This window comes from Haliotis rufescens, unplaced genomic scaffold, assembly GCF_023055435.1.
Source record: "Haliotis rufescens isolate VD_foot unplaced genomic scaffold, xgHalRufe1.0.p SCAF_7, whole genome shotgun sequence".
Classification (NCBI taxonomy): domain Eukaryota; kingdom Metazoa; phylum Mollusca; class Gastropoda; order Lepetellida; family Haliotidae; genus Haliotis; species Haliotis rufescens.
In genome coordinates, this window is record NW_025964361.1 from 20,038,096 (window position 1) to 20,062,637 (window position 24,542).

General features: G+C 39.1%; 1 protein-coding gene across 5 annotated transcripts in view; it reads left to right on the forward strand.

Moving 5' to 3' along the window:
- The first annotated feature begins 428 nt into the window (after positions 1-428).
- The window catches only part of LOC124139814 (telomeric repeat-binding factor 2-interacting protein 1-like), an 85,533-nt gene continuing 61,419 nt past the window's right edge, over positions 429-24,542 (forward strand). For 3 of the 5 annotated variants that reach the window (XM_046507156.1, XM_046507158.1, XM_046507161.1), the window contains exons 1-3: positions 800-946; positions 2,005-2,051; positions 3,740-3,844. In XM_046507156.1, the coding sequence (XP_046363112.1) occupies positions 830-946; positions 2,005-2,051; positions 3,740-3,844 (269 nt within the window). In that variant the 5' untranslated portion in view covers positions 800-829. Of the gene's footprint in view, positions 489-799; positions 947-2,004; positions 2,052-3,739; positions 3,845-24,542 lie in introns of those variants that run through there. The other 2 variants (XM_046507159.2, XM_046507157.2) reach the window with 2 other exon arrangements.

Below are 24,542 nucleotides of genomic sequence, written 5' to 3' on the forward strand. Positions count from 1 at the left end.
TAAGTTGACATTATCAGACAGATACGACCACCAAATTCGTCACATCCCCGTATAATCATCAGTTCTAATCTCCCGTTGAGCTCCTTGTGTTTTCAAGTCTGTTTACAACATAGTTAGTTGTATCTATGAACCTCTCAACACAGTTAACCATACATGTTTCTGTTCTGGAGTCCAGTTTCTGTCCGGGTTTGTCAACACACATTTCAAAACATTTGTCTGTCAAGCCATGAACAAGTTGCTGGAATCGTTGTTTCTGGGTCTCTTGTTCGACAAAGTGTCGCATTCTTGGATCTCCCATCGACTCGCCCATCTTTGAACAACACACTTCAGACCAGAACACACAGTCCTTGCTATATTCGGTCGGCTTCTCGTTTCAGCCCGATAGGTAAGCGACCTCCTCAACTTCCGGCTGAACTTGACAGAAGCTCCACACATAGATATTGACTGTGTAATACTACTACTGTGCATGTGCGTGGATTTGCATAAAAGTAAGGATTTTTGCCGTTCAATTGCTACAAGGTGGTATTCCCTCTACAATCCAACTATTACTGTAAACATTAAATTTGTCTTCATCAAAAGCAAAGCGCAATGCACAGAGTTTGTTAAAATGTCAATGTTACAATATACGAACTAATGAACGAAATGAAATAATCATAGCTTTTAATCTATTTAGCATATAAGCCTTACTTTGAATATTCTAAGAGCCGAAATACAGAATTTTGTAATTTACAATTGCTCACATCATTATGTGCAATCTGTCTTAAGACCAGGATAGAGAGAACATGTGTTCGTGTTTCTGGGAATACTTTTTAACTACCCCTTCTCAGATATGGCGGCAGAAAACTTCAAATTCAGTCGCACTTTGTTCATATCAGAGAATGGTCACCCAGTCACGTTTTATATGCGACCATGTTCCGAAAGAAAAAGGTTGAAGCCAATGATAGAAGTAATGGAAACACGCCTGTGTTATTATGATTTCACCACAGATACTTATATTTGTTTTGCCTACATGTCAGCCGAGAGCCGCGATGTGGTCCCGACAGTCAAGTCACAATGTAGGGTTAGGGTCCACATTGTCTGACCACATTGCGGCTCTTGGGTAACATGTAGGCTAAAAAATATAGTTTCGTCTGTGCATGCACCAGTCACAAGGTCTTAGTCAAAGGTTCCTTGCACGAATTCAACTGTCAAAAGCGGCAACATTGCAGTTTACCCGGTTCATCTTATTGAGCGTTAGGTCCCTATTTGGCTCAGGCTGACGGCTGTGACACTCGCTCGCTTCACGGATATCGCGTGCCTCTTCGATTGTTAGGATTGTGGTAGATTCTATCCGTACCCACTGAATCCCCTTTACGACGATAAGAGTTAGGTACCTCTTTCTGATCGAATAGATCTACCCTTCAGGATCCTGAGGGTCGGACACATCTTGCCGATCAAACACCCCTTTGCGATCCGTTGGGTTGGCCGAGGAACCCCTTATCGATCCTCAGGGTTATATGTGGCCTATCTATCAAATAAGTACAATGTCATTTGAGGAAATCTGGAAGACTTTCACCCATATCCCACCTTAAAAAATATATTGAACTAAAAGGATTGAGCAGCAATGCATACACATACAACTTTTGGTGGTTGGATACGGGCGGAAGTCTTTCTGAAATCTGTTCAGTTTTTAATCAATTTTCGAAAATAGCTGAGTGTCCTTCGTTCCAGTAAGCATAGCCAATGCCAGCCCATACATAAGATATGAAATCTGGAAGGGATGCAGAAGGATAAGTTCAGGCTAGTTGATTCACAAAAAGTTTTGGCACAGACTGTTTCAATGTTAAATAAATCTTTGGGTTACACATATTAGTAATTTTTAATAGATTGTCGTGACATTAACACACAATCCAGATGCTTTAACTTTGAACTTTACTCTATGGATAAGCAGAATTTCTCTGTAATCAAAACATTTATGTATCATTTGGTGAAGTTGTCAATATGTATAAATATCTTTAATTACAGCATGGTGGTGGCAGTGTATCAAGCAAACAAACCAAAACTTGCATCAAGTGAGTTCCAGATATTATTGCATATATTTACATATTGTAACCAGGTAAACATGCCGCACAAATTCTTTCCATGATTGTAGAAGTTCATCCTCAGTTATAACAGTGGAACTTTGTAAAATAGGTCTTCAGCAACCCATGCTTGCCGTAAAAGGCGACTATGCTTGTCGTAAAAGGCGCCTGGCGACTAACAGGATCGGGTGGTCAGGCTCGCTGACTTGGTTGATGCATGTTATCGATCCCAATTGTGTGGATCAATGCTCAAGATATTAATCACTGCGGGCGGTCGGGTAGCCTAGTGGTTAAAGCGTTCGCTCGTCACGCCGAAAACCCGGGTTCGATTCCCGACATGGGTACAATGTGTGAAGCCCATTTCTGGTGTCCCCCGCCGTGATATTGCTGGAATATTGCTAAAAGCGGCGTAAAACCCTACTCACTCACTATTAATCACTGGATTGTCTGGTCCAGACTCGATTATTTACAGGCCGCCGTCATATAGCTGTAATATTGCTGAGTGCGGCGTAAAACAACAAACCAAACCAAACCAAATCTCGTGAGGGCCAATCAGAGTAAAGTTTCAGTACTTGCCTGGTGGGTTGCTTGTATTTGCCATCACTCACTGTCAAGAATCGGTTATGGCATGTCTTGACAAGTCTCATTCATATTATGGACTTTAAAAAGTAATCTTTCAACTGTTTTCAAATCAGAATGCAGTGGTACATCTGTTGATTCGATGATAGTTTCAGATGAATTTGATACAGGTACCAGTAACTTTTTAAATGAAAATTGACCTACCGTATTTGACGTAATATGCGCCCAGGGCGCTCTCAAAATTAGAAGTAGTGGGCTCTTATTAGAATACTATTTTGGTGGAAAAAAACTAGAGTTGAAAGATAAATTTTGTGGTATATGCTGACAGCCTGAAGTGTTTATGTACGACAGATATATTTTTCCAGAATTTAATTGCCCATAATTTAAGGTGCATATAACACACGAGTGTGTATTATACGCGAATAAATAAGTCTTGTGTACATTGATCAATCGGAAGGGGTGCTAATTGGGATTGTTCACTAGCCAATATATTAGCAAATGTCGACGTGGGCGCTTATAAGAGCCGGGGGCTTATTACGTCGAATACAGTAATTACGTGAAATTACAGCAGGCTTTTTGCAAAAACAAAACATGCAGTTTGGGAAACAGGGAAATAGTGATCAGAATGTCCATCCATCCATTCGCTGTCTGTTTTCTGTTTCCAGAGAAGAGCTCCTAAACTGTTAAATATTTCTTGTTGAAAGTTCCTATACAGATCAGTCTAGTGGTGATCTGCTGCCTCTTGATGATTTAGGATTATTATTATTATTTCATTTTATTTCTATTTATTTTAATGACAACAAGTTGGACTTAAACTGGAAATGAGGGCAGTGCTATTTCTAGATGAAACTTGCTTTTACAGATCAGTCTTGTGGTGAACTGGTGCCTTTTGATGATTTTTGGATTTTTATTTTTGTTATGTTTTTTTTTGTTTTTATGATGACCCTATTATTATCAGGAAACAAACACAACAAAACATTGCATGGTTAGCCAATTAAATGTCATGGTATCACTTGCAATTTAGTATGAACATGTATATAGATGTGGTGTGGTGTGATTATGTTAATACTGATATCACTACACTTGACGTTGTATTGCAGATTACTGGAACCAGGAGGTTCTGTGACGACGGGTGGTTTTATCAAATCAGAATTTGTGCTGTGCTGTGTCAAAGAGAACAAGCTGGTTGATATGACCAAGTTCAGGTATCGTAGTGTTGAAATTTTAATAATCATTCCTGAACGGAATTCCTGTATCTGTTCATCTGTCCATACACCATAGACTGTCCATACACCATCGACTGTCCATACACCATAGACTGTCCATACACCATCGACTGTCCATACATCATCGACTGTCCATACTGTCTGATACACCATCGACTGTCCATACATCATCGACTGTCCATACACCACAGATTGCCGATACACCATCGACTGTCCATACACCACAGATTGCCCATACACCATCAACTGTCCATACACCACAGATTGCCCATACACCATCGACTGTCCATACACCACAGATTGCCCATACACCATCGACTGTCCATCCACCGTCGACTGTCCATACACCATCGACTGTCCATATATCATCGACTGTCAATACACCATCGACTGTCAATACACCATCGACTGTCCATACACCATCGACTGTCCATCCACCGTCGACTGTCCATACACCATCGACTGTCCATACATCATCGACTGTCAATACACCATCGACTGTCAATACACCATCGACTGTCCATACACCATCGACTGTCCATACACCATCGACTGTCCATACACCATCGACTGTCCATACACCACAGATTGTCCATACACCATCGACTGTCCATACACCACAGATTGTCCATACACCGTCGACTGTCCATACACCATCGACTGTCCATACATCATCGACTGTCAATACACCATCGACTGTCAATACACCATCGACTGTCCATACACCATCGACTGTCCATACACCATCGACTGTCCATACACCATCGACTGTCCATACACCACAGATTGTCCATACACCATCGACTGTCCATACACCACAGATTGTCCATACACCGTCGACTGTCCATACACCATCGACTGTCCATACATCATCGACTGTCAATACACCATCGACTGTCAATACACCATCGACTGTCCATACACCATCGACTGTCCATACACCATCGACTGTCCATACACCATCGACTGTCCATACACCACAGATTGTCCATACACCATCGACTGTCCATACACCATAGACTGTCCATACACCATCGACTGTCCATACACCATCGACTGTCCATAATTGTTTCGTTTCCGGAGCACAACTTGAAAACAGTTCAATATTTTTCAACAAAACTTGGCAGATATATCAAACAGATCCTGAAATAGTGCCTTTTGCTATTTGGGTGGGTGCTTTTTATTTTTCTAAATTTTCTATGGAAACAATTTAGACTTTGTATTTCTGGAGCACAATTTGAAAACAATGAAAGATTTTTCAGCCAAACCTGGTACATGTATTAACCAAGACCTGAAGTGGTACCCCTTGCTATTTTGGAATTTTTCAAAATTTGATTTTCCCCTGTTTCCATGGAAAGAAGTTAGACTTAGCTGAAACGGAGGTAGGTGTTGTTCCAGAGCAGAACTAAAAAACTATTCAACATTTCTCATCCAGACTTGGTACATCTATTAATCAGGGGTTGAAGTGGTGCCTTTTGCTATTTAGGAATTTTAAAAAGTTATATTTTTCATCTTTCGTTGGCAACAATTTTAACTTTGATTCTGTTCATAGTGTTGTGTTTGTCCAGACCATATCTCTTCGACCACTTTGCACACACAAAGACCAGGTTGTCAAATGTTGCCTTTTTGTACTTAGGGGTGTTTAAAATTAATGTTTTCCATGGCAACAAGTTTGATTTTGACTCTGTTCACAAAGGAGTGTTTGCCTGGACCATGTCTCTAAAAGTAATAGGTATTCTTTTATGAAACTGTGCACACGCAAAGACCAGGTTGTCAACTTGTGCCTTTTGCTTTTTAAGGATTCGTATCCCCTGCCATGAAGTGGAAGGGGGATATAGGAATGGGTGCCATCCAACCGTCCGTCACATTTCGTTTCCGGAGCAGAACACAAAAACCATGAGAGATATCTTAACCAAACTTGGCACAAAGAGTAGTATAGATGATGGGGATTCTGGCTCACTTCCACTGGAGCCAGATTTATACCCAATAGTGTTACTACAGAGGGAACTTTTATGCAAAAATGATGATGCGATTCAACGATCGTCATGATTCGTATTAAAAGAATCATCAATATTAATTAAAAATGAATAAAATTTACTATAGCCCACTAGGATATTGGAAAGGTATAGGAGCAATACAAAAATTAGCCACTGCAGCTACGGTATCTAAAGATGTTGCCAAGGATTGGCTAAAGAAACAAGCGATGTGGCAAATATACTTACCGGCACCGCATTATATCCCGAGGAAGAAGTTTGATATTTTTACAACGAATGAAGTTCATCAGGCTGACCTCTTCTTTCTTCCCCATGATAAGGTAAGACGCAAAACGTATAAATACGCTTTAACCGTAGTGGATGTGGCTTGTTGCTACAAGGAGGCTGAACCGTTAACCTTGAAAGATTCAACAGAAGTAGCTGATGCACTGAGCCACATACATAAATGCGGACCACTAAAATGGCCCAAGTTATTTCAAGTAGATCCCGGTCGCAAGTTTATGGGATCGGTAACTAAACTGTTAACAAAGCACGATGTCACAATCAGGCATGGTGAAAAAGAGGCCCACCATAGTCAAGCTATCGTTGAAAGATTTAACCGGACATTAGCGGAACGTTTGTTTGGCTATCAGTATGGGAATGAAATGAAATCAGAACGATTAAGATCAACCGAATGGGTGACACGATTATCAGCTGTTGTATCAGCGCTGAATAATGAAGTAATGAGATTAATCGGGAAGAAACCATCCGATGCGATTAAAATGAAATCTGTGACTTCTGAATCTTCAGCACCGAGGAAAGGCAAAGAACAAACACTTCCGGATAGAGTAAGCGTAAGATATTTTTACCGGCCCGGTGAACTCGAAGGAGGCCTACGTCGCGCAACCGATCCGATTTGGTCTCTTAAGATATATGCCATTAGTCAGTTGGTTATGAAAGAAGGAGAGCCTATTCTACATTATCTTAAAGATGGACCAGGCAGGGGATTTGTACGAGAAGAGTTGCTCATAGTTCCCAACTATACAGTATTAACACCATAACCATAAGCATAGGTAGTTACACCATCCTTATCAATCCATCTCTTTACATCTAAGGGGGATAATGATGTCTTGTTCATTCTTAATCCATATATCCTATGAGTGTAACTTCTTAAAGAGTTCATTTCATGTTTGAACGTTCTACCGTTGAATAATGCTTCTTTATACTGTTCGTGTTTGATATGCTTTTTACCACATACTTCTTAGCACCCTTAGCTTTTCTTATCTCTCCATTATAGGACTTCTTTATAGAATACATCTTAGGTCTTAATCCGACATACTCTGCTATAGGAGTCCCATCACATTCATCCTTCATCTTACCTAACACCTTTTTATTTACAACGCTGTGCAGTGGATTATCTTTTGGGTAATCGCTCGTGTCGTAATATCTATTTTTTCTGCCATATCTTTATACACATCCTCGGTTTGTATTTCCATCAACAAGGAATCTGTGTTGGTATATAACACCTTGCATCTATCACCGTATTGCTTCTTAAGTTTGTTGTAATAAAAGTCATACATTAAGTGTTTTGACAAGTCGAGAATACTCATACCAACATACACCGGTCTGTTGAATTTTATATTACTCTTCTGCATATGCAACGCGGCTAAGTGGTTATCGAATATCTTGCTTCTGTTAAAAGCCGGACTGGCTATAAGTTTCCTGAGTCTTTCTTCCTCATTAGATCTGACTAATTTAACATCAACACGCTTCCTTAGATTCTCCATAGTTTTACCAAATACTGAATTATTCATGAGCTTATATAGATTCTTTTCAAAATCGCTGGTAGCTATCTTTCTTAAATCTGTGTTCAACCTTATATAGGGCTCCATCCAAGGGCTTTGATCAAACTTTAGAACTCTGTGTATTTTTTCTTAAGTTTCATACCTAACGATAGATATAACTGGAGATTTCTGTAGTGAACTATAGATTTTGTCTTATCCATCAGATTTGGTACGAGTTTTTCTACGTTAGCTAACCTTGTATTACCCATCAAGGAGTGTTGATATTCCGACATCCAATCTTTATTAACCATTAATCTTTCGTGAGCTAGCAGATAACTGTTATGGTCTTTATGTAACGAATTTGGATATTCCAAGTCAACATGTCTTTCTAAATATCTCAATATATCGGCGAGTAACAGTACATTGGTTTTTAAGTACAGATCGTGATAATCGCCTAAATTCTTACAACCTAATTTATCCCACACCTTCAGAGCGTGTTCATAATCGGCATCTGTTGTTTTAGATTCTGTTAAGTTACTATAGAATGATTCAAGGGGTGGTAATTTAGTTTCGTCGAATCTAGACCAATCATCCATATATTCCTAAGGATATACACCTTTCTCAGCAACAAATGACGAGTTAACCTATCGGTATATTGATTTGTTATCGCAAAGTCATCGGGATTGTTCGCATTAGCTAAATTGTCCAGGGAAGATAACAGAAACTGTATGGAGTCTATGAATCTAAGCCCATTACTTTGTTTTATTCTGGCTTTCCCATCCTTGTCTCTATAATGTATAGTTTTAGTCAACGAGAATGATATTTATTTTATATTATTAGGAATGCACATTAAGCCACCGTCGGTCTTTGAGATAGCTTGCCTAATGAGATGTGAATCGTATCCCCTAAGGTTATGAAACACAACGGGGATGGGTATTGTTTGAGAATTCATTTTTAGTTTCAAGTTACACTCGTTATGCGGGCTCCCCGATAATTACCCGTGACGTGGCAATGATTTCTTACGGAATCCCCATTCAGGGGTTTATTACAAACATGATAACTCGTTGACCTCTTATAAGCCCTCCAATTATCCCTCGTCATACACATGGGTTTCTTACGCGATAAATTTTCCCTGATTATTCTATCTTCATTTTGTAGATATTCTAGGAACTTTCCCGCTGCATCAGGACCTCTGTAAATCACAGGCGGGTTTGTTTTCCCATCATACCTTACAACTATATATCCAAACCCACAAGGAATATGTTCCTGAGTTTTGTATGTAAAACTACTATCTTGATTATTATCTTGATTATTTTCTATAGGTTTGATAAGCGCTTCGAAGTCAGCGTAAATTACGTACGGTACTGGCATTTGATTACAATTATGTTCAAATTTTAATATATTTTTCCCCTCTTTAGGCATATCGATCCTGATAGCAGTCTGTCCAACACCTCTACAGTCTTCTTTATGCGCTTCCAATAGATCTTGTCTGCTGTACCCATGCCACGTCCGTCACATTTGGTTTCCGGAGCAGATCTTGAAAACCATACCATATTTCTTCACCAAACTTGACACATAGATAGATCTAGTGGTGAACTGGTGCCTTTTGATAGTTTGGGATTTTTAAAAAAATTATTTTTTGAGTTTCCATGGCAACGACTTTGATTTAGACTGAAAATGGCAGTAGTCCTCGTTTCCGGAGCAGATCTTTAAAACCGTACCATATTTCTTCACCAAACTAGGCACATAGATAGATCTAGTGGTGAACTGGTGCCTTTTGATAGTTTGGGATTTTTAAAAAAGTTATTTTTTGAGTTTCCCTGGCAACAACTTTGATTTAGACTGAAAATGGCGGTAGTCCTCGTCTCCGGAGCAGATCTTTAAAACCGTACCATATTTCTTCACCAAACTTGGCACATAGATAGATCTAGTGGTGAACTGGTGCCTTTTGGTAGTTTGGGATTTTAAAAAAAGTTATTTTTTTGAGTTTCCATGGCAACAACTTTGAATTAGACTGAAAATGGCAGTAGTCCTCGTTTCCGGAGCAGATCTTTAAAACCGTACCATATTTCTTCACCAAACTAGGCACATAGATAGATCTAGTGGTGAACTGGTGCTTTTTGATAGTTTGGGATTTTTAAAAACAATATTTTTTTAGTTTCCATGGCAACGACTTTGATTTAGACTGAAAATGGCGGTAGTCCTCATTTCCGGAGCAGATCTTGAAAAACGTACTATATTTCTTTACAAAAAGGCCCAGTGAACATAGTTCACAGGAGCTAATGCATTGCACACACCCGACATGTCATATTGGCGGGGGATGTGAGTATTTCATGCTTGTTTCTTTTTATAATACGGAGGTAAATCTATATAAGATCCACCTTTGAAGGGCATATAATTTACTGTATCTAAATATAAACTATCGATTTTATCCACACCCCAACCCGAACCTCTATTAGTCCAGCATTCTTAAGTTTTCTGTATCCTCTGAATTGATGTATCTAATGATACGTTTATAGTATCGGATTCGGTTATAACTTCTTGATTGCTTCGGAAATATGGTTCGGTATATTCAGTGCTATCGTCTGTGTTACTTTTACTCAATGACATTTTAATCGTCAGCTGGTATTTTATACTATGTAAATCATCTAACTCCTCGTTAATTTTGCTCGATATGATGGGCTTAACATCATTAACATCCATGTTGGAATTAATATCCAACTTCCAACCTCTTAGATATTTACCAACGCCGGCGGATGTAGGTACAAATTTTAATTCTTGTTGTTTTTTATCTTGTTGTTTATCATCAACATCATCTTGTTGAACATCATTATTATCTAGTAAAGCGATCAATTCAGCTCTTCTCATTCGAGAATAACCTCTCGGCCCACTGTTTTTTGCTTGAGCTTTGAGTTCTCTAACAGTCTGGGGTTTGTTGTATTCCAAACCAAGTAAATCGATCAATTCAGTTTTTCTCATTCGAGAATATCCACGTAGACCATGTTGCTTTGCCAAAGCCTTCAACTCTCTGACAAAAAGCATTGTGATTTAATGGTATATACAAAATGATTCATTTGTCTAAATGGTTGTTTTTCAAATGTAAATACGTATTCTCCCCAACCTATTCAGCACCGTGACTCTTACATAAACTGTAACTACATTTGACTCCAATCCCACATACAGAACAAACGTAATTTTTAAAACCCTTTCTGATGTTATAAGCGTGGGTGCCACAGTAAATACCAACGGATGGCTTCTGACATTGAATCGATTTCCCCATGAGTGTATATTTGCACAGATTCATGGTTATACACATATCATATCATTTGTCTAAAAGGTAAATCACATCTCCACTGGTGATTTATTGATTAGCAGTCAGAGTGACTCGCTCGCCCGCCCTAACTAGGTCATCACACCAGTCAACCCAAATATTATGAATATGACCACGCGTTTTTTCTGAGCCTCTGACGGTGTATAAAACTGACTCATTGTTGGTCTCGGCATTGGGTCAAGTTTTTTCCCATAAACGAGGAAGTATTCGTGCTTGGCAGATTCGACATCCTTAATCGTTTGAATTGAATGTCCCTGTCTACGCAGTTCTTCATGAATAAAATCTAATCTCTCTATTTTCAGTCTGGTCCATTGTGACTGGGCTGCTTCGAGTTGTTCTAATGCTTTATTATGTCGTTTACGCTCCTCTTCTTTAGCGTTTGATTCCCTCATACTAGAAAATAAAAAAATACTCCCCGAAAAAGCTAGAGCATTTACAATAGCTCCACCGACCATCATCGCAATTATTGCCATGTTTATATGAATATAAAATATTCAAATGTTCAATAATATATGATATTTAAATGTTTAATTACTTCATTATATCTTCCGGGATAAGCCCTTGTTTGATGAGCATATCTTTTGTTGCCATTGCTAATCCAATATCGAGAATCATCATACCGATATCATAACCATTAAAATCTAGCTTGGGAGGTGTGGCTTTAGTAATCATTTTAGCTATACGGGCATAGCCAATGGCCAAGCCGCTGACGACCAGTGAATGATAGGTTGCGTTTACCAACATTTTACCGTCTGTAACTGGGGTAGTCATGCTTCTTATAGCATTATATGGGGGCTAACCTCCAATTGAACTTGTTGTGACATCGGGGGTGACGTTTTCTCTTCTCCGGTCTTATAAAACAACCATACAGCCGCTATAGCAACAACTCCAACTAGTGCCCAAGTTTTAATTGGATCAATATTTGAATTATTCATTAGTTTCGCTTTCCGCGCAAGTCCGCCCTTTCTACCAGCCGCGATTTTTGGGGGGTTCTTCCTCGTAACTCTGGCTTCCTCATTCACACGTTGTGCAATCAGGGTTATTATTTCCTCGTTCACATCTGTTGTGATTGTGTTTCCGCAATCTGTTGTGGTGTCACTTGAGTCTCCATTATTATTAAGTGGGCACGTATGTTTAAATTGACAACACCTAGCCGTTATTAAAGCTGTGGTGAGTGGAGCTAAGAACATTCCGTATCTATGATAAAACTCACAGCTCACTGAGCGTGTTTGATGAATGGGTCTTTCTTGAGAGATTCGCATAAATACATGTGATGTTCTGCCGGGATAGGAAGAATTGTACTAGCTATGACTGTGTATAGTTGTAATATAGCCGAACCTATTGTTTTAGTCATGGTAGCTCCCAGTCTAGACTCGTAACGCGCGTACAGTTTTTTAATTTCTTCGTCGGTCATGTTATCAATTTTTTCGATGGTATAATTTTCCCCCAAATATTGGGAACATTTTCGACCGGCTACCAAAGCCGCGAGTCTTTCTCTATGTTTATCTAAAGATTTATCTGTCATAGGTTCTGGCTCATCTTTGAGCATTTGTTCGATGAGTTCGTCGCATTCCATAATGTAATACCTAAGGAGATATTTAAGTCTAACATAATATAATAATTTTAATATGGCATATTCAATACAGCCCGTAATAATAAACTGTTGCGAAAGAATGAGGATTTCAAACCACATTGTCATATTAACCGCTAATATTCAATTTATCATATTTTTACTATATTTGCTATAATTTTGCTATAATTTTGCTATAATTATATATAGTATTCACGACCGTCCGTACGTCCGTCCGTCCGTCCGTACGTCCCACCTGTTTGTTGCCGCGATATCTCAAGAACTAAACACTGCATTGTCTTCATATTTGGAACTATGGTGTATATACAGACTCCGCAGACACCAGTCAGTTTTGGTTACCTTGACCCCATTTTAAAGGTCACAGCAGGCATATCTGCTTTTGGAGTTCGAAAACAGTGTTGCCGCGATATCTCAAGAACTAAACACTGGATTGTCTTCATATTTGGAACTATGGTGTATATACAGACTCCGCAGACACCAGTCGGTTTTGGTGACCTTGATCCCATTTTCAAGGTCACAGCAGACAAATCTGCTTTTAGAGTTGGAAAACGGTGTTGCCGCGATATCTCAAGAACTAAACACTGGATTGTCTTCATATTTGGAACTATGGTGTATATACAGACTCCGCAGACACCAGTCGGTTTTGGTGACCTTGATCCCATTTTCAAGGTCACAGCAGACAAATCTGCTTTTAGAGTTGGAAAACGGTGTTGCCGCGATATCTCAAGAACTAAACACTGGATTGTCTTCATATTTGGAACTATGGTGTATATACAGACTCCGCAGACATCAGTCGGTTTTGGTGACCTTGATCCCATTTTCAAGGTCACAGCAGACAAATCTGCTTTTAGAGTTGGAAAACGGTGTTGCCGCGATATCTCAAGAACTAAACACTGGATTGTCTTCATATTTGGAACTATGGTGTATATACAGACACCGCAGACACCAGTCGGTTTTGGTGACCTTGACCCCATTTTCAAGGTCACAGCAGGCAAATCTGCTTTTGGAGTTGGAAAACGTTGTTGCCGCGATATCTCAAGAACTAAACACTGGATTGTCTTCATATTTGGAACTATAGTGTATATACAGACTCCGCAGACACCAGTCGGTTTTGGTGACCTTGATCCCATTTTCAAGGTCACAGCAGGCAAATCTGCTTTTAGAGTTGGAAAACGGTGTTGCTGCGATATCTCAAGAACTAAACCTCTCGATTGTCTTCATATTTGGAACTATGGTGTATATTACAGACACCGCAGACACCAGTCGGTTTTGGTGACCTTGACCCCATTTTCAAGGTCACAGCAGGCAAATCTGCTTTTGGAGTTGGAAAACGGTGTTGCCGCGATATCTCAAGAACTAATCACTGGATTGTCTTCATATTTGGAACTATGGTGTATATACAGACACCGCAGACACCAGTCGGTTTTGGTGACCTTGACCCCATTTTCAAGGTCACAGCAGGCAAATCTGCTTTTAGAGTTGGAAAACGGTGTTGCCACAATATCTCAAGAACTAATCGCTGGATTGTCTTCATATTTGGTACTATGGTGTATATGGCGGGGGATATTTCGTCACTCTGTGACAAATACTTGTTTTGCTATAATTTTGCTACATTTTTGCTTTAATTTTGCTACATTTGCTAAGCAATTGCATAAGCAGCTGGTTGATCGGTTTTTAATATGAGTTCACAGTGCTTCGTTGCTGCTAACAGTTTTCTGACTTTATCTCGTTCGAGCTTGGTATAAATAACATCATTTTCGCGTAGACATTCCTCGAATGAATCTTGGTCTTTGCAATGACCCAGGGCTACCCATTTGGTCTGCTCTCTGAGATCTTTCAGGACAGAGTTGTATTTTTGAGTAAGTACCCAAACGCTATGCTGAGTATGCCGACCGGAGAATGCTAAATATGAAAGCATATCTTTCTTATTGGTGAGTTCTTTACTCGCACTGCAATCGTCTATTACGAAAAGGGTTGATTCTCCTTTGTATTTTTCGTGACATACCCGTAAACAGTCTTGTAAACGATTGCCCAGATCAACTCTGTGTACCCCGTCGTCATTCATTACCCAATCTCTCGATAGGTATGTTTTATTAATGCTTATAGTCGGGCACAGAATAATAATATGATCGAAAACGTCCCGATAATGACTTTGTAAAATATCTAGAATAAAAGCTGTTTTTCCACTACCCGTTTGTCAGAATATGATAGCGCAGTGCGGTTCTTTAGGTAAAAGATTATCAATAGATTGCTTGCACAAATTGTCCATTCTGTATATTAAGTTGCGCATCCATAATCACGTACAAATATATGTTTAATTTACCAGCTGATTCCTGGAGCTTCGTTATCTGTATAGTGACACCCTCGCTGGCATTTTCTATTTTCTGCCCACTGCCGTGTAGTTGGTCATCGTCCGTGGTTCGCATGTTGAGCCATAGCGCGTACTTCGTGGTTAGGTATTCACCCATAATCCCCGAGAGACAGATCTTTCGCGACCGCGTTAACTTCTGGGCTTCGTTTTTTAGAAGGAATTTTTTTAATCTCATCACATTGTTGATACGCTAGCATTCCTTGACTATATAGTTGATTAGTCGATAGTCAGTTCTACTTTTGTAATCTTGGGATTGTAGAACTTCTCGGTATTTCTTTTAAATGCATCGGAGGGGTCCTCGAACAACATTAAAATACCCTTCAACGACCTCGTGGGGACGTTTAGATTGATATTCCACGTCGTATCTTTTTTGTTCCTCGTGATCTTTCGATGTCGAAGCACGCGGTCGTACAAAATGGCTAAACTTCCTGTATACTGGTTACGAATTTGTCTGGCTAATTTTGGATCTGTTATCATATCATACTCCAGAGAGATTGTCAATGGAATAGCTAGCATCTTCAGCAGCTCTGATTACTCTGCCGTAGTCATTAAAAGTGAGTTCGTATTCTAACCTATCGCCTAGGGAAGCTTGATGGAAGGGCATGTGGGAATCTAGTAATTCAAAGTCGAGCGGAATATAGAATCGGTTACCTAATGCGCCGGCAACAGCGAGATCTTTTACGACGGTATTATCACCATTTTCAGCACCCAAACGCACTCAATGTGTTCCGATTACAAATACCTTGGTACTGTAAGTTTTCCCGCTCTTTATCCGTTCTCCAGAGATCCATGTAGCAATAGTATACATCGCTATCGTCGATACTCAAAACCTCATTACCGCTAATTTTAATCGCGATTTTCTTCACGACCTATGTTCTGAACAGGCTCCCTGTTAACGTCTGTAGAAGTCAAACTAATCGTAAATGCTAGTCGGACAGTTCCCGGAACTAACACATCGTGTGCGCCGAGATAAGGAAAGCGAACCAGAAGCGTTTGAGTCTGATCAATGGTACTCGGGTTATTAGTTATAGTTATAGACTGACGAATTGCTTTGACCCCTAATGGATCTTGAAGTCTACGTTGTGGGGTTAACTTGCGTCCGTATTGCGAAGACATTGTTATATTGAAATTATGTAACCTTATGTTTAATATAAAAATGGATGATTTTAATGTAGATGATTTTGATAACCCTAGTACAATCGAAGAGGGTACTGATGAAACCAGCTTTGGTGGCATGAATCTTAATGATGAACTTTTACAATCAACCGTTAATGATTATTACGATACCTTTAAAGATGTTAGTCCTATTGTTCGTGACTTTTCAAAGTTTACGATAGATAGTAAAGGAATATTGCGACTGCGTGGCGCTCCGGATATTGATCTTATGAATTCTCGTACTTGTAAGCCCCTAGCCTTGCCTACGATAGCTGCTAAACACGGTATCAGCACTGTTCGTGATGAATTAGGTTTTGTAGACTACTCATGAGGAGCAAAACTTCCCGCGAAGACTACTAAGGTTCTTCGGACTGTGCGTGGTGAACTAGGTACCATAGATAATTTGGAAGAAAGCTCTAGGCTGGCCTCGGACGGACTCAGAGAAATCTTGGATACCTACAACGATAATTCCAAGGTCAGTGTATCACCATATTCAGAGTTCAGTATTAGGGAATTACGAGGCCTTGACAAGGCAATGCGAACAATGCTGGGAGAACTCATCAATAATATAGCCATGCTATCCGAAATCGACAAGCATATAGCTTATGAGAAGACAAAACTTGAACAGGCGGGTGATGAATTCAGTAGACGTCGCGTTGCAGAAAGATTACGTAACTTAGACGAAAGACAAAAGATCGGCCCGCCTTGAGGCTACTTCTAGTAATAGAAAGGCACTTCGTTCACAAATCAGTCGAATTCGAGAAACTATCGATCAAGTCCTCAACGATGACACTACACTGGCCTATAAAATCAAAACATTCTTCAGAGAACAGGGAATAACCATTGCCAGTATTTTAACCGCATTGGGATTTATTATATCGATTTTGACTCTCACGCTAACCGGTGGCAGTGGACCTCCCACACCTTCCACACCGCCTAGGTCGAATGGTATAAAAGAGTGGATAAAAAAGCATTTAAAAGCATTAGATTCAGCACTGGGAAAGCTCGCTGGGAAAGCCGCATCTGCACTTCCGGGTATCATAGGGAGTATAATTTCCTGGCTCTTGAATTTATTAGCTAAGACCACCACTTGGCTTAGTCAAAACTTGTGGGCACTGATCGTAGCAATTTCAGGGCTGTTGTATTTATCCAAATCATGAGTAAACCAGCCGCGACTCCACCTACTATAAGCGCTGTTTTCTCATCGATATGTTGTTGATTTTTAGCTACAATGTGCGGTGGCACTTGTGGTTGTGAGTTAGTAGATGTGTTAGTAGATATTTGTGACTTGACTATTCCCGTTTCGCCTGTTTGTTTGCGTTATTAATTTGGTGTTAATATCTGAATTTATACCTGGTTTTTGTTGATTATTATAACCTATCACTTGAACAATCTTAAGTTCCATATTACTCGGATACATGTATAGTCCCGGCGCATATACGTAGTCCACTTTGGATTGAGCATACTGTAATACATCTTGATAACGCTTTATTGAAGATGGTATGTCAACTGGTGAATTAATAGCATCCTCCACGTTTGCGACAAACTGTTTTTGTGCATCGAGCGCCGTCCCAGAACCAATAATGGACGTTCATGTTTGCGATTGTGCACCGAGAATTGCCCATACATAAGTTCTTATTGATTCATTAAATCTTACAAATCCTGGGTTTCTCTCACATTTAGAAGGATGCTTACATAAGTATATAATATTGAAGAAATTACAAACCAACAAAGGAAGAACTCGAAAAAGCTATCGAAACATTTATGCTCAGGGACAAAATTATCAAATGGAGAGAATTACCACAAGGTATATATTATATCAGTGATGTCAAACCAACCAAATACGGTCATCAATTGTTTCTTTCCAATTACCAAGAAGAGTATATAGTCTGGTCTCCTAGTAAAATGAACGTAGAACTTAGTAAAAATGTCGAATATCACTTTGTTAAAAATAATGGTATACGTATTAGTAAAAATAATAGAGAATATTTTCATTACAATTTATTTTAATCTCATGACGATCGTTGAATCGCATGACACATAAAAAATTCCATCTGTAGTGGCAGTATAGGTTTATAAATCTGGCTCCAGTGGAGTTGCGGCAGAACCCCCATTACCTATAAAAATTTATATCCTAGAAGCATTGATTGAGTCCAGGTGGTGGTGAGCTAGAGTCAGTTTAACTTAATCTCATGACTATCGTTGAATCGCATCATCATTTACACATAAAAAATTCCATCTGTAGTGGTGGTATGGGTATATAAATCTGGCTCCAGTGGAGTTGCGGCAGAACCCCTATTACCTATACTACTCCTGGCATGTGTTCGCAAACGTAACAGTGCCCAAGCCAGCTGCAGCTCGCTTGAATTGTTGGAAGTCTCTCTTGCAACGACCTGGATTGAGTACCGGTGGGTGTGCTGTGACGTCATTATCTTCTGGACCAATGACTGGGCTGAAGTGATTCAGAAGTATGTCAAGGGAGGTGAGGTCTTGAAGTGCCTGTGGGTATCTTAAGGGATTTAAAACGATGTCTAGTGACCGCAAGACAGTAAGACTTTCAGCAGGAACACGATTGCGTAATGAATGAATCGAATCTTCAATAAAACCCACTCGTTTGGCTTGAAAGGCGATGACAGACCTCGGATCTGCGTATGTCAACTTGACACTACAAAACTCGCCATCGACTACATTCTCATTCAAATGTTTTTCGTATTTTCAAGTTTCATTCAATAAAGTTTGTAGGCATCCAATGGTTGACTCCACCATAGGCTGTATCATAGCTAGGTTGAAGTTGTCCTTTTGAAAGACGTATGGCAGAACATCAGACAACATGTACGTTGTCGCAACAAATGAAAACGTTTTCATTTTTTTGCGAGATTCACCGCCACTGTGTTACGCTTGGCTGCTTCTTCCTCAATTTCAATGACTAAAGCTGACCAATTTAATCATGTAGAAGTAACAGCTCGAATCAGGGACAACCACCTTACGGTACAGGGCTGTTTGACACTGGAGAATTCTGTGTCGTCCAAAACTTTAGAAAGTTGTTTTAATCTGTCATACCGTGTCGCAGAATACTGGTACAGTTTATACACATCATTGATTGTTGTACCGTAATCGGATAAGCACTTTGATAGTTTAGCTGCATCCTGCAACACCAGGGCAACACGATGTGCAATGCAGTGTACGTGCACTAAGCACGGACAATCACTTGTTTTAAGTCTCACACCAACACCACTCCTGATGCCGGTCATGACGCTCGCCCCGTCCGATCCCAAACCAATTATTTTGTTCATTGGCATACCCCATTCCTCCATCACCTCTCTGATCTTTGCAGTTATTATTTCTGCCATTCCCCCATGAACGGTATAGTTTCCCAGAAATATTGTCTCTGCTTTGCTGCTATTTACCATACGAGCGAAAATGATCAGGTTTTTTTCAGCAGTAATGTTGACAGTTTCGTCAATAATCAAACTGATATATTTGCTATCTGAAAGGTTTTTTTTCAAATGTTCTATTGTCGATTCGGTAATTGCGCTTTCCATTTCTTCCACGCTGTCCCCATGGGTGTATACAACCCCCGATAATGACGAACAGCCATTTCTTTTCTGCAGTTCAATAAGGCTTGAAAATTTGTCTGCGGCAATATTCTCTTTTGCCATATATAACACCGTTCTCATCATCACGGTTAGGTTGTCGTCCGTTTTCACTTTAGCTACGGACCTGTGGCCTGCCATGACTTTTGCATGTTATGCACCCCTTGGTGAACCCATTCAGCTTCCCTGCTGCCTCACATATACAACAAAACATCGTCTCTGTTTCGGACTCGTGGCGTAACCATTTAAATTCATTCAACCAGTCATCGTGAAATTTCCTGATTTTTGTCGTTTTACCTTTTGTAGCAGTTTGGGGCTTTTTAATCCCGCCGTCACAATCAGTACTATCACTGGATGACTTTTCTAATTCATCATTTGTACATTTGCGGGGATTCTCGGGGCTGCCATCGAAAAAATTTAAAAGCTTCGTCTGCTTTGATGGCGCCATGTTACATAATCTCGGAGCACGTGGTTTGAAATGACTATTCACTTTGGTTCGAGACTAAGTCACTACAAATAGATATTTAACCTCCATGCAAAGCGTATTGTTATTTCCTTGCACTGAAAATAGACAACAGGGAAACCCTGCTGATAACAGACAAGCTGGCTTCGTTAAAAAAATATACTTTATTCAATATCGCCGATCTTTTGTTCAACAACAAAGATTTATAAGGCACTTTTTGCCGGTCCAATGGGACTGGCAGGCAAATGAATTACCAGTCCTAGCATAATTTTACCGGTAAAAAAACGAACGTTAATTACCGGTAAATGGGAACACTGTGTCTGGCCCATTGTGACAAGGCTGTTTCGAGTAGTAGTATAGGTAATGGGGGTTCTGGACCACTTCCACTGGAGCCAGATTTATATACCTATACTGCTACTACAGGTGGCATTTTTTATGTGTAAATGATTATGCGATTCAACGATAGTCATAAGATTAAGTTAAATTGACTCCAGCTCACCAATACCTGGGGCCAGTCATTGCTTTAGATGAGCCTAAATGGTAATAAAAATATTCTTCATTATTTTTATCAATAAAGCGATATTCAACATTTTTATTAAGTTCTTCGTTCATTTTACTAGGAGACCAGACTATATAACTACACTCTTCTTGTAAATTGATAAGAAACAATTGATAACCGTATTTGGTTGGTTTGACATCACTGATATAATAAAAACCTTGTGGTAATTCTCTCCATTTAATAGCTTTCTCTATTATTATATATGTATGTAAGCATTTGTCTAAATGTGATCAAACGATAGTAAGCAATCTATTTTTAATCTCCAACCAGTTCTTTGGTTTTGGCACAGAATAATTGACGCGCTTGTTGCCTCCCCTGTTCTATGAACTTTTTTTTCTCGTCTTCGCTAATACCACTGGTCTTATGAGATTTTGATCGAATCTCCTGCTTCATTTCGTTGTATTTGGTGAGTTCCGACAGCACTAAACGAAACTCATCCTCGGATATCTTACAATCGGCCATTGCTGTTGAAATATGATCCTCAATGCTGTTCAACTTTGCTTCGGCTAGTATCCGAATACTATCGTGTTTTAATGCTTTCTTTTGTAACCTACGAGAAATGAATTTTATCGCTATTCCTGCCAGTCCCGAGACTCCAGCGGCTATTTCCATGCCGAGCACGATATGCGCTGCGATTATAGTTGATAATAAACTAACCCCGGCTACACCGAGTCCCATGCCAGCCGTTACAAGTGCAGTGTCAACTCCGTCCAGAGCATTCACGGCTCTGCGATACTTTATATACAATCCAAGTCTCAACTCCCTATCCTTCTCTATTCGATGTTTTATGTCGCTTATTTGATGTAATCGAAATCCATCAACAGTTTCCATCTTTTCAATTGCTTCATCGAGCGCCGGATATAAACTCATAGTGTATGTTACGATCATATAATAGTCTTTAATTGGTCTTGCTTAAATGTTTTGAGACTATACATCAACCTTATCAAATGTATATTATATGGCAAGAATATCTTAGAAAGAGAAATACTACCACTTTTAATAATTTGAACCCCCTCGAGGGTTGCAACGGGCGATGCTCCGATATGAATAATACTGCAACGTTGACGCTCGTGTTTCTTGAGCCATTTAATCGATAGACCTGGTAATATTTCGAAGGCATCTACCGGTACATCTCCGAACAAGACTTCAATAATAAGCGTGGAAATATTAGGTATTGCACTCAAGTTATCTTTAATATCATCGAATTCAGTAACCAAATTTAAACTAACGTTTTGGATTTCCGGACGACTATATAACATATGACCTGGGTTTTCTGGCAGGGGGTAACTAACACACTTTTTCGTTTTGATGGGATATAAGCCGCGAGTACGATGCCACTATTTATTATCTTAGTTAAATTATGTCCCTTACCCATCATCGCATAAGGTGGGGTAATGACGATATTCAGTAGCCACTCGATGTTTGCTTCGACCATAGTCCATTTATTCTTGCCATTGAGAATAATATTGTACGAAGTGTTTTTAATGAGTCTACTAACGTCGACATCGCTTAAATCTTCTAGATTACCCGTGAATGTAACTTCTTTCCGTTTGTATACATTATCATGTAAGTGAAAAGCGTATAACTTACCATTGCTACCGGGTTTATCGAATCCTTCCGTGTCTCCGAGATCGGAAAGCGCAACTGTATTACATTGTCTGAGTGTTCCAGGGTCTGATGCATCAACCATTATTTATAATATGGAGTGTTACACTTAAGTATCCTATATGTACAGGTTGGTGTTTTACATCTAATATAGAAATTTTGAGGTCTGAAATAATACCACGCTTTAATTTTTTATATTGTAATGGTGAGAAAGATTCCGTTCTACCGCTATTATATTTTTCATTTTTCACTGGAATAGATCTGAGCAGAGTTGAAGGACTTTCTAGTTGAATATTATTTGTTGTGCTTATTTGATCAAGATGGATACACAACTCCTTATAGGGAACTAAATCGGGCAATGTATCTCCATCAGGATCTGTGCCAATTAAGCGTTAAAATTCATTTGTAGCTGATTGGTCAAATAAAATTATATTTGTTTTGTCGAATTTCACTGTCCCAGTCGACTCATTTTGTGTTAGACTAACTCCATTAGGCTTTAAAATTTCATCATTGAGTGAGCTTACGCTGTAATACCCATCAGGTATAGTAATGTATTTGAAAATAGTACCATATGAAGTTAATAGTATTATCCTATTATTATCTTTTGCAGCATTTATATGGGTCCACCGTGGGTAATACGTTACATCGCATAGAGTGACTTCGAGTTGTCCATCCGAGTTATCGATAGTACGAAGCAGTTGAATAGACTGGCCATTTGTTATTCCCAGGAGTGTCACATACATATCAAATATACAATGATACTATATCATAACTTAAATATGGAATCAACCATTATTTATAATATGGAGTGTTACACTTAAGTATCCTATATGTACAGGTTGGTGTTTTACATCTAATATAGAAATTTTGAGGTCTGAAATAATACCCCGCTTTAATTTTTTATATTGTAATGTTGAGAAAGATTCCGTTCTACCACTATTGTATTTTTCATCTTTAACTGGAACACATCTGAGAAGAGTTGAAGGACTTCCTTGTTGAATATTATCCGTCGTACTGATCTGATCAAGATGGATGCACAACTCTTTATAGGGAACTAAATCAGGTAAATCGAGTCCCTGATCTGATGTCTTGAGTACTGTTATTTCTCCTCTCCATCCAATTGTGTATGCTAAGTTCTCGTAAAGCTTTACATCCTTTTTTCCAGCGTTTAAAAATCAGTAACCCATTCGACTCATTTTGTGTTAGACTAACTCCATTAGGCTTAAAAAATTCATCATTGAGTGAGCATACGCTGTAATACCCATCAGGTATAATGTATTTTTCACCATTTATTTCTTTCTCATTATTATAACCCCTCGCAGCATTTATATTGGTCCACCGTGGGTAATACGTTACATCGCATAGAGCTACTTCGAGTTGACCATCCGAGTTATCGATAGTATGAAGCAGTTGAATAGACTGACCATTTGTTATTCCCGGGAGTGTAACATACATATTAAATATACAATGATACTATATCATAACTTAAATATGAAATCGAAACAGATTACTAATCTATCGATTATGGTAAATTCCTATGGTGATGATTTTTTTCGTTAAATTCCCTGATATCTTTGAAAAGTACAGGGTCACGGCAACTAGCGATTAAATGGTGCACGATTGGTTTCACAATCCGATGCAATTTTGGCAGAATCAGTTAAACTTTGCCATATGGTGTGCCACAACGGGATGTGGTGTATCTGTTAATGCCCCAGGATTTAAACTATATAAGTCTGTTTTATTATTTCACGTGTACTATCAGATTAGACGTATACTTAAAGAAATTAATGCTCCATTACCGCAGGATCGAGCGTGGAATTCCACAAATAATAATTATGATAGGTCTGCGTATGAGCGTATTTGTCAGGAATTTAATGTTTCTACGAGTAAAGATTGGCGTATTAAAGGAGCAAACCATGGTCTAGGAGTTCCTTACACAGAGGAAAATATATCCGTCAAAGAAGAAAGCGATTATGTATATAAAGAACTTAATAAACTTCATGTTCATTTTAATAAGTTGCGGCAGGACAGCAAACTTTACTTAAGAATATATGATCATTGGCATAAAACCAGTCATTGGTATAAAGGCTGGGAACTTTATAGTAACAATTGGAGAGGGGATATTATGAGTTTTAAGAGTGGATTAATTTATATTGTTAAAAAATTTGTACAACTGAACGATGACGCTTGGAATGAATTTCTTAATGATAAAACGGAAAATAATTTTACTAACCCAGGATTTGTAAGATTTA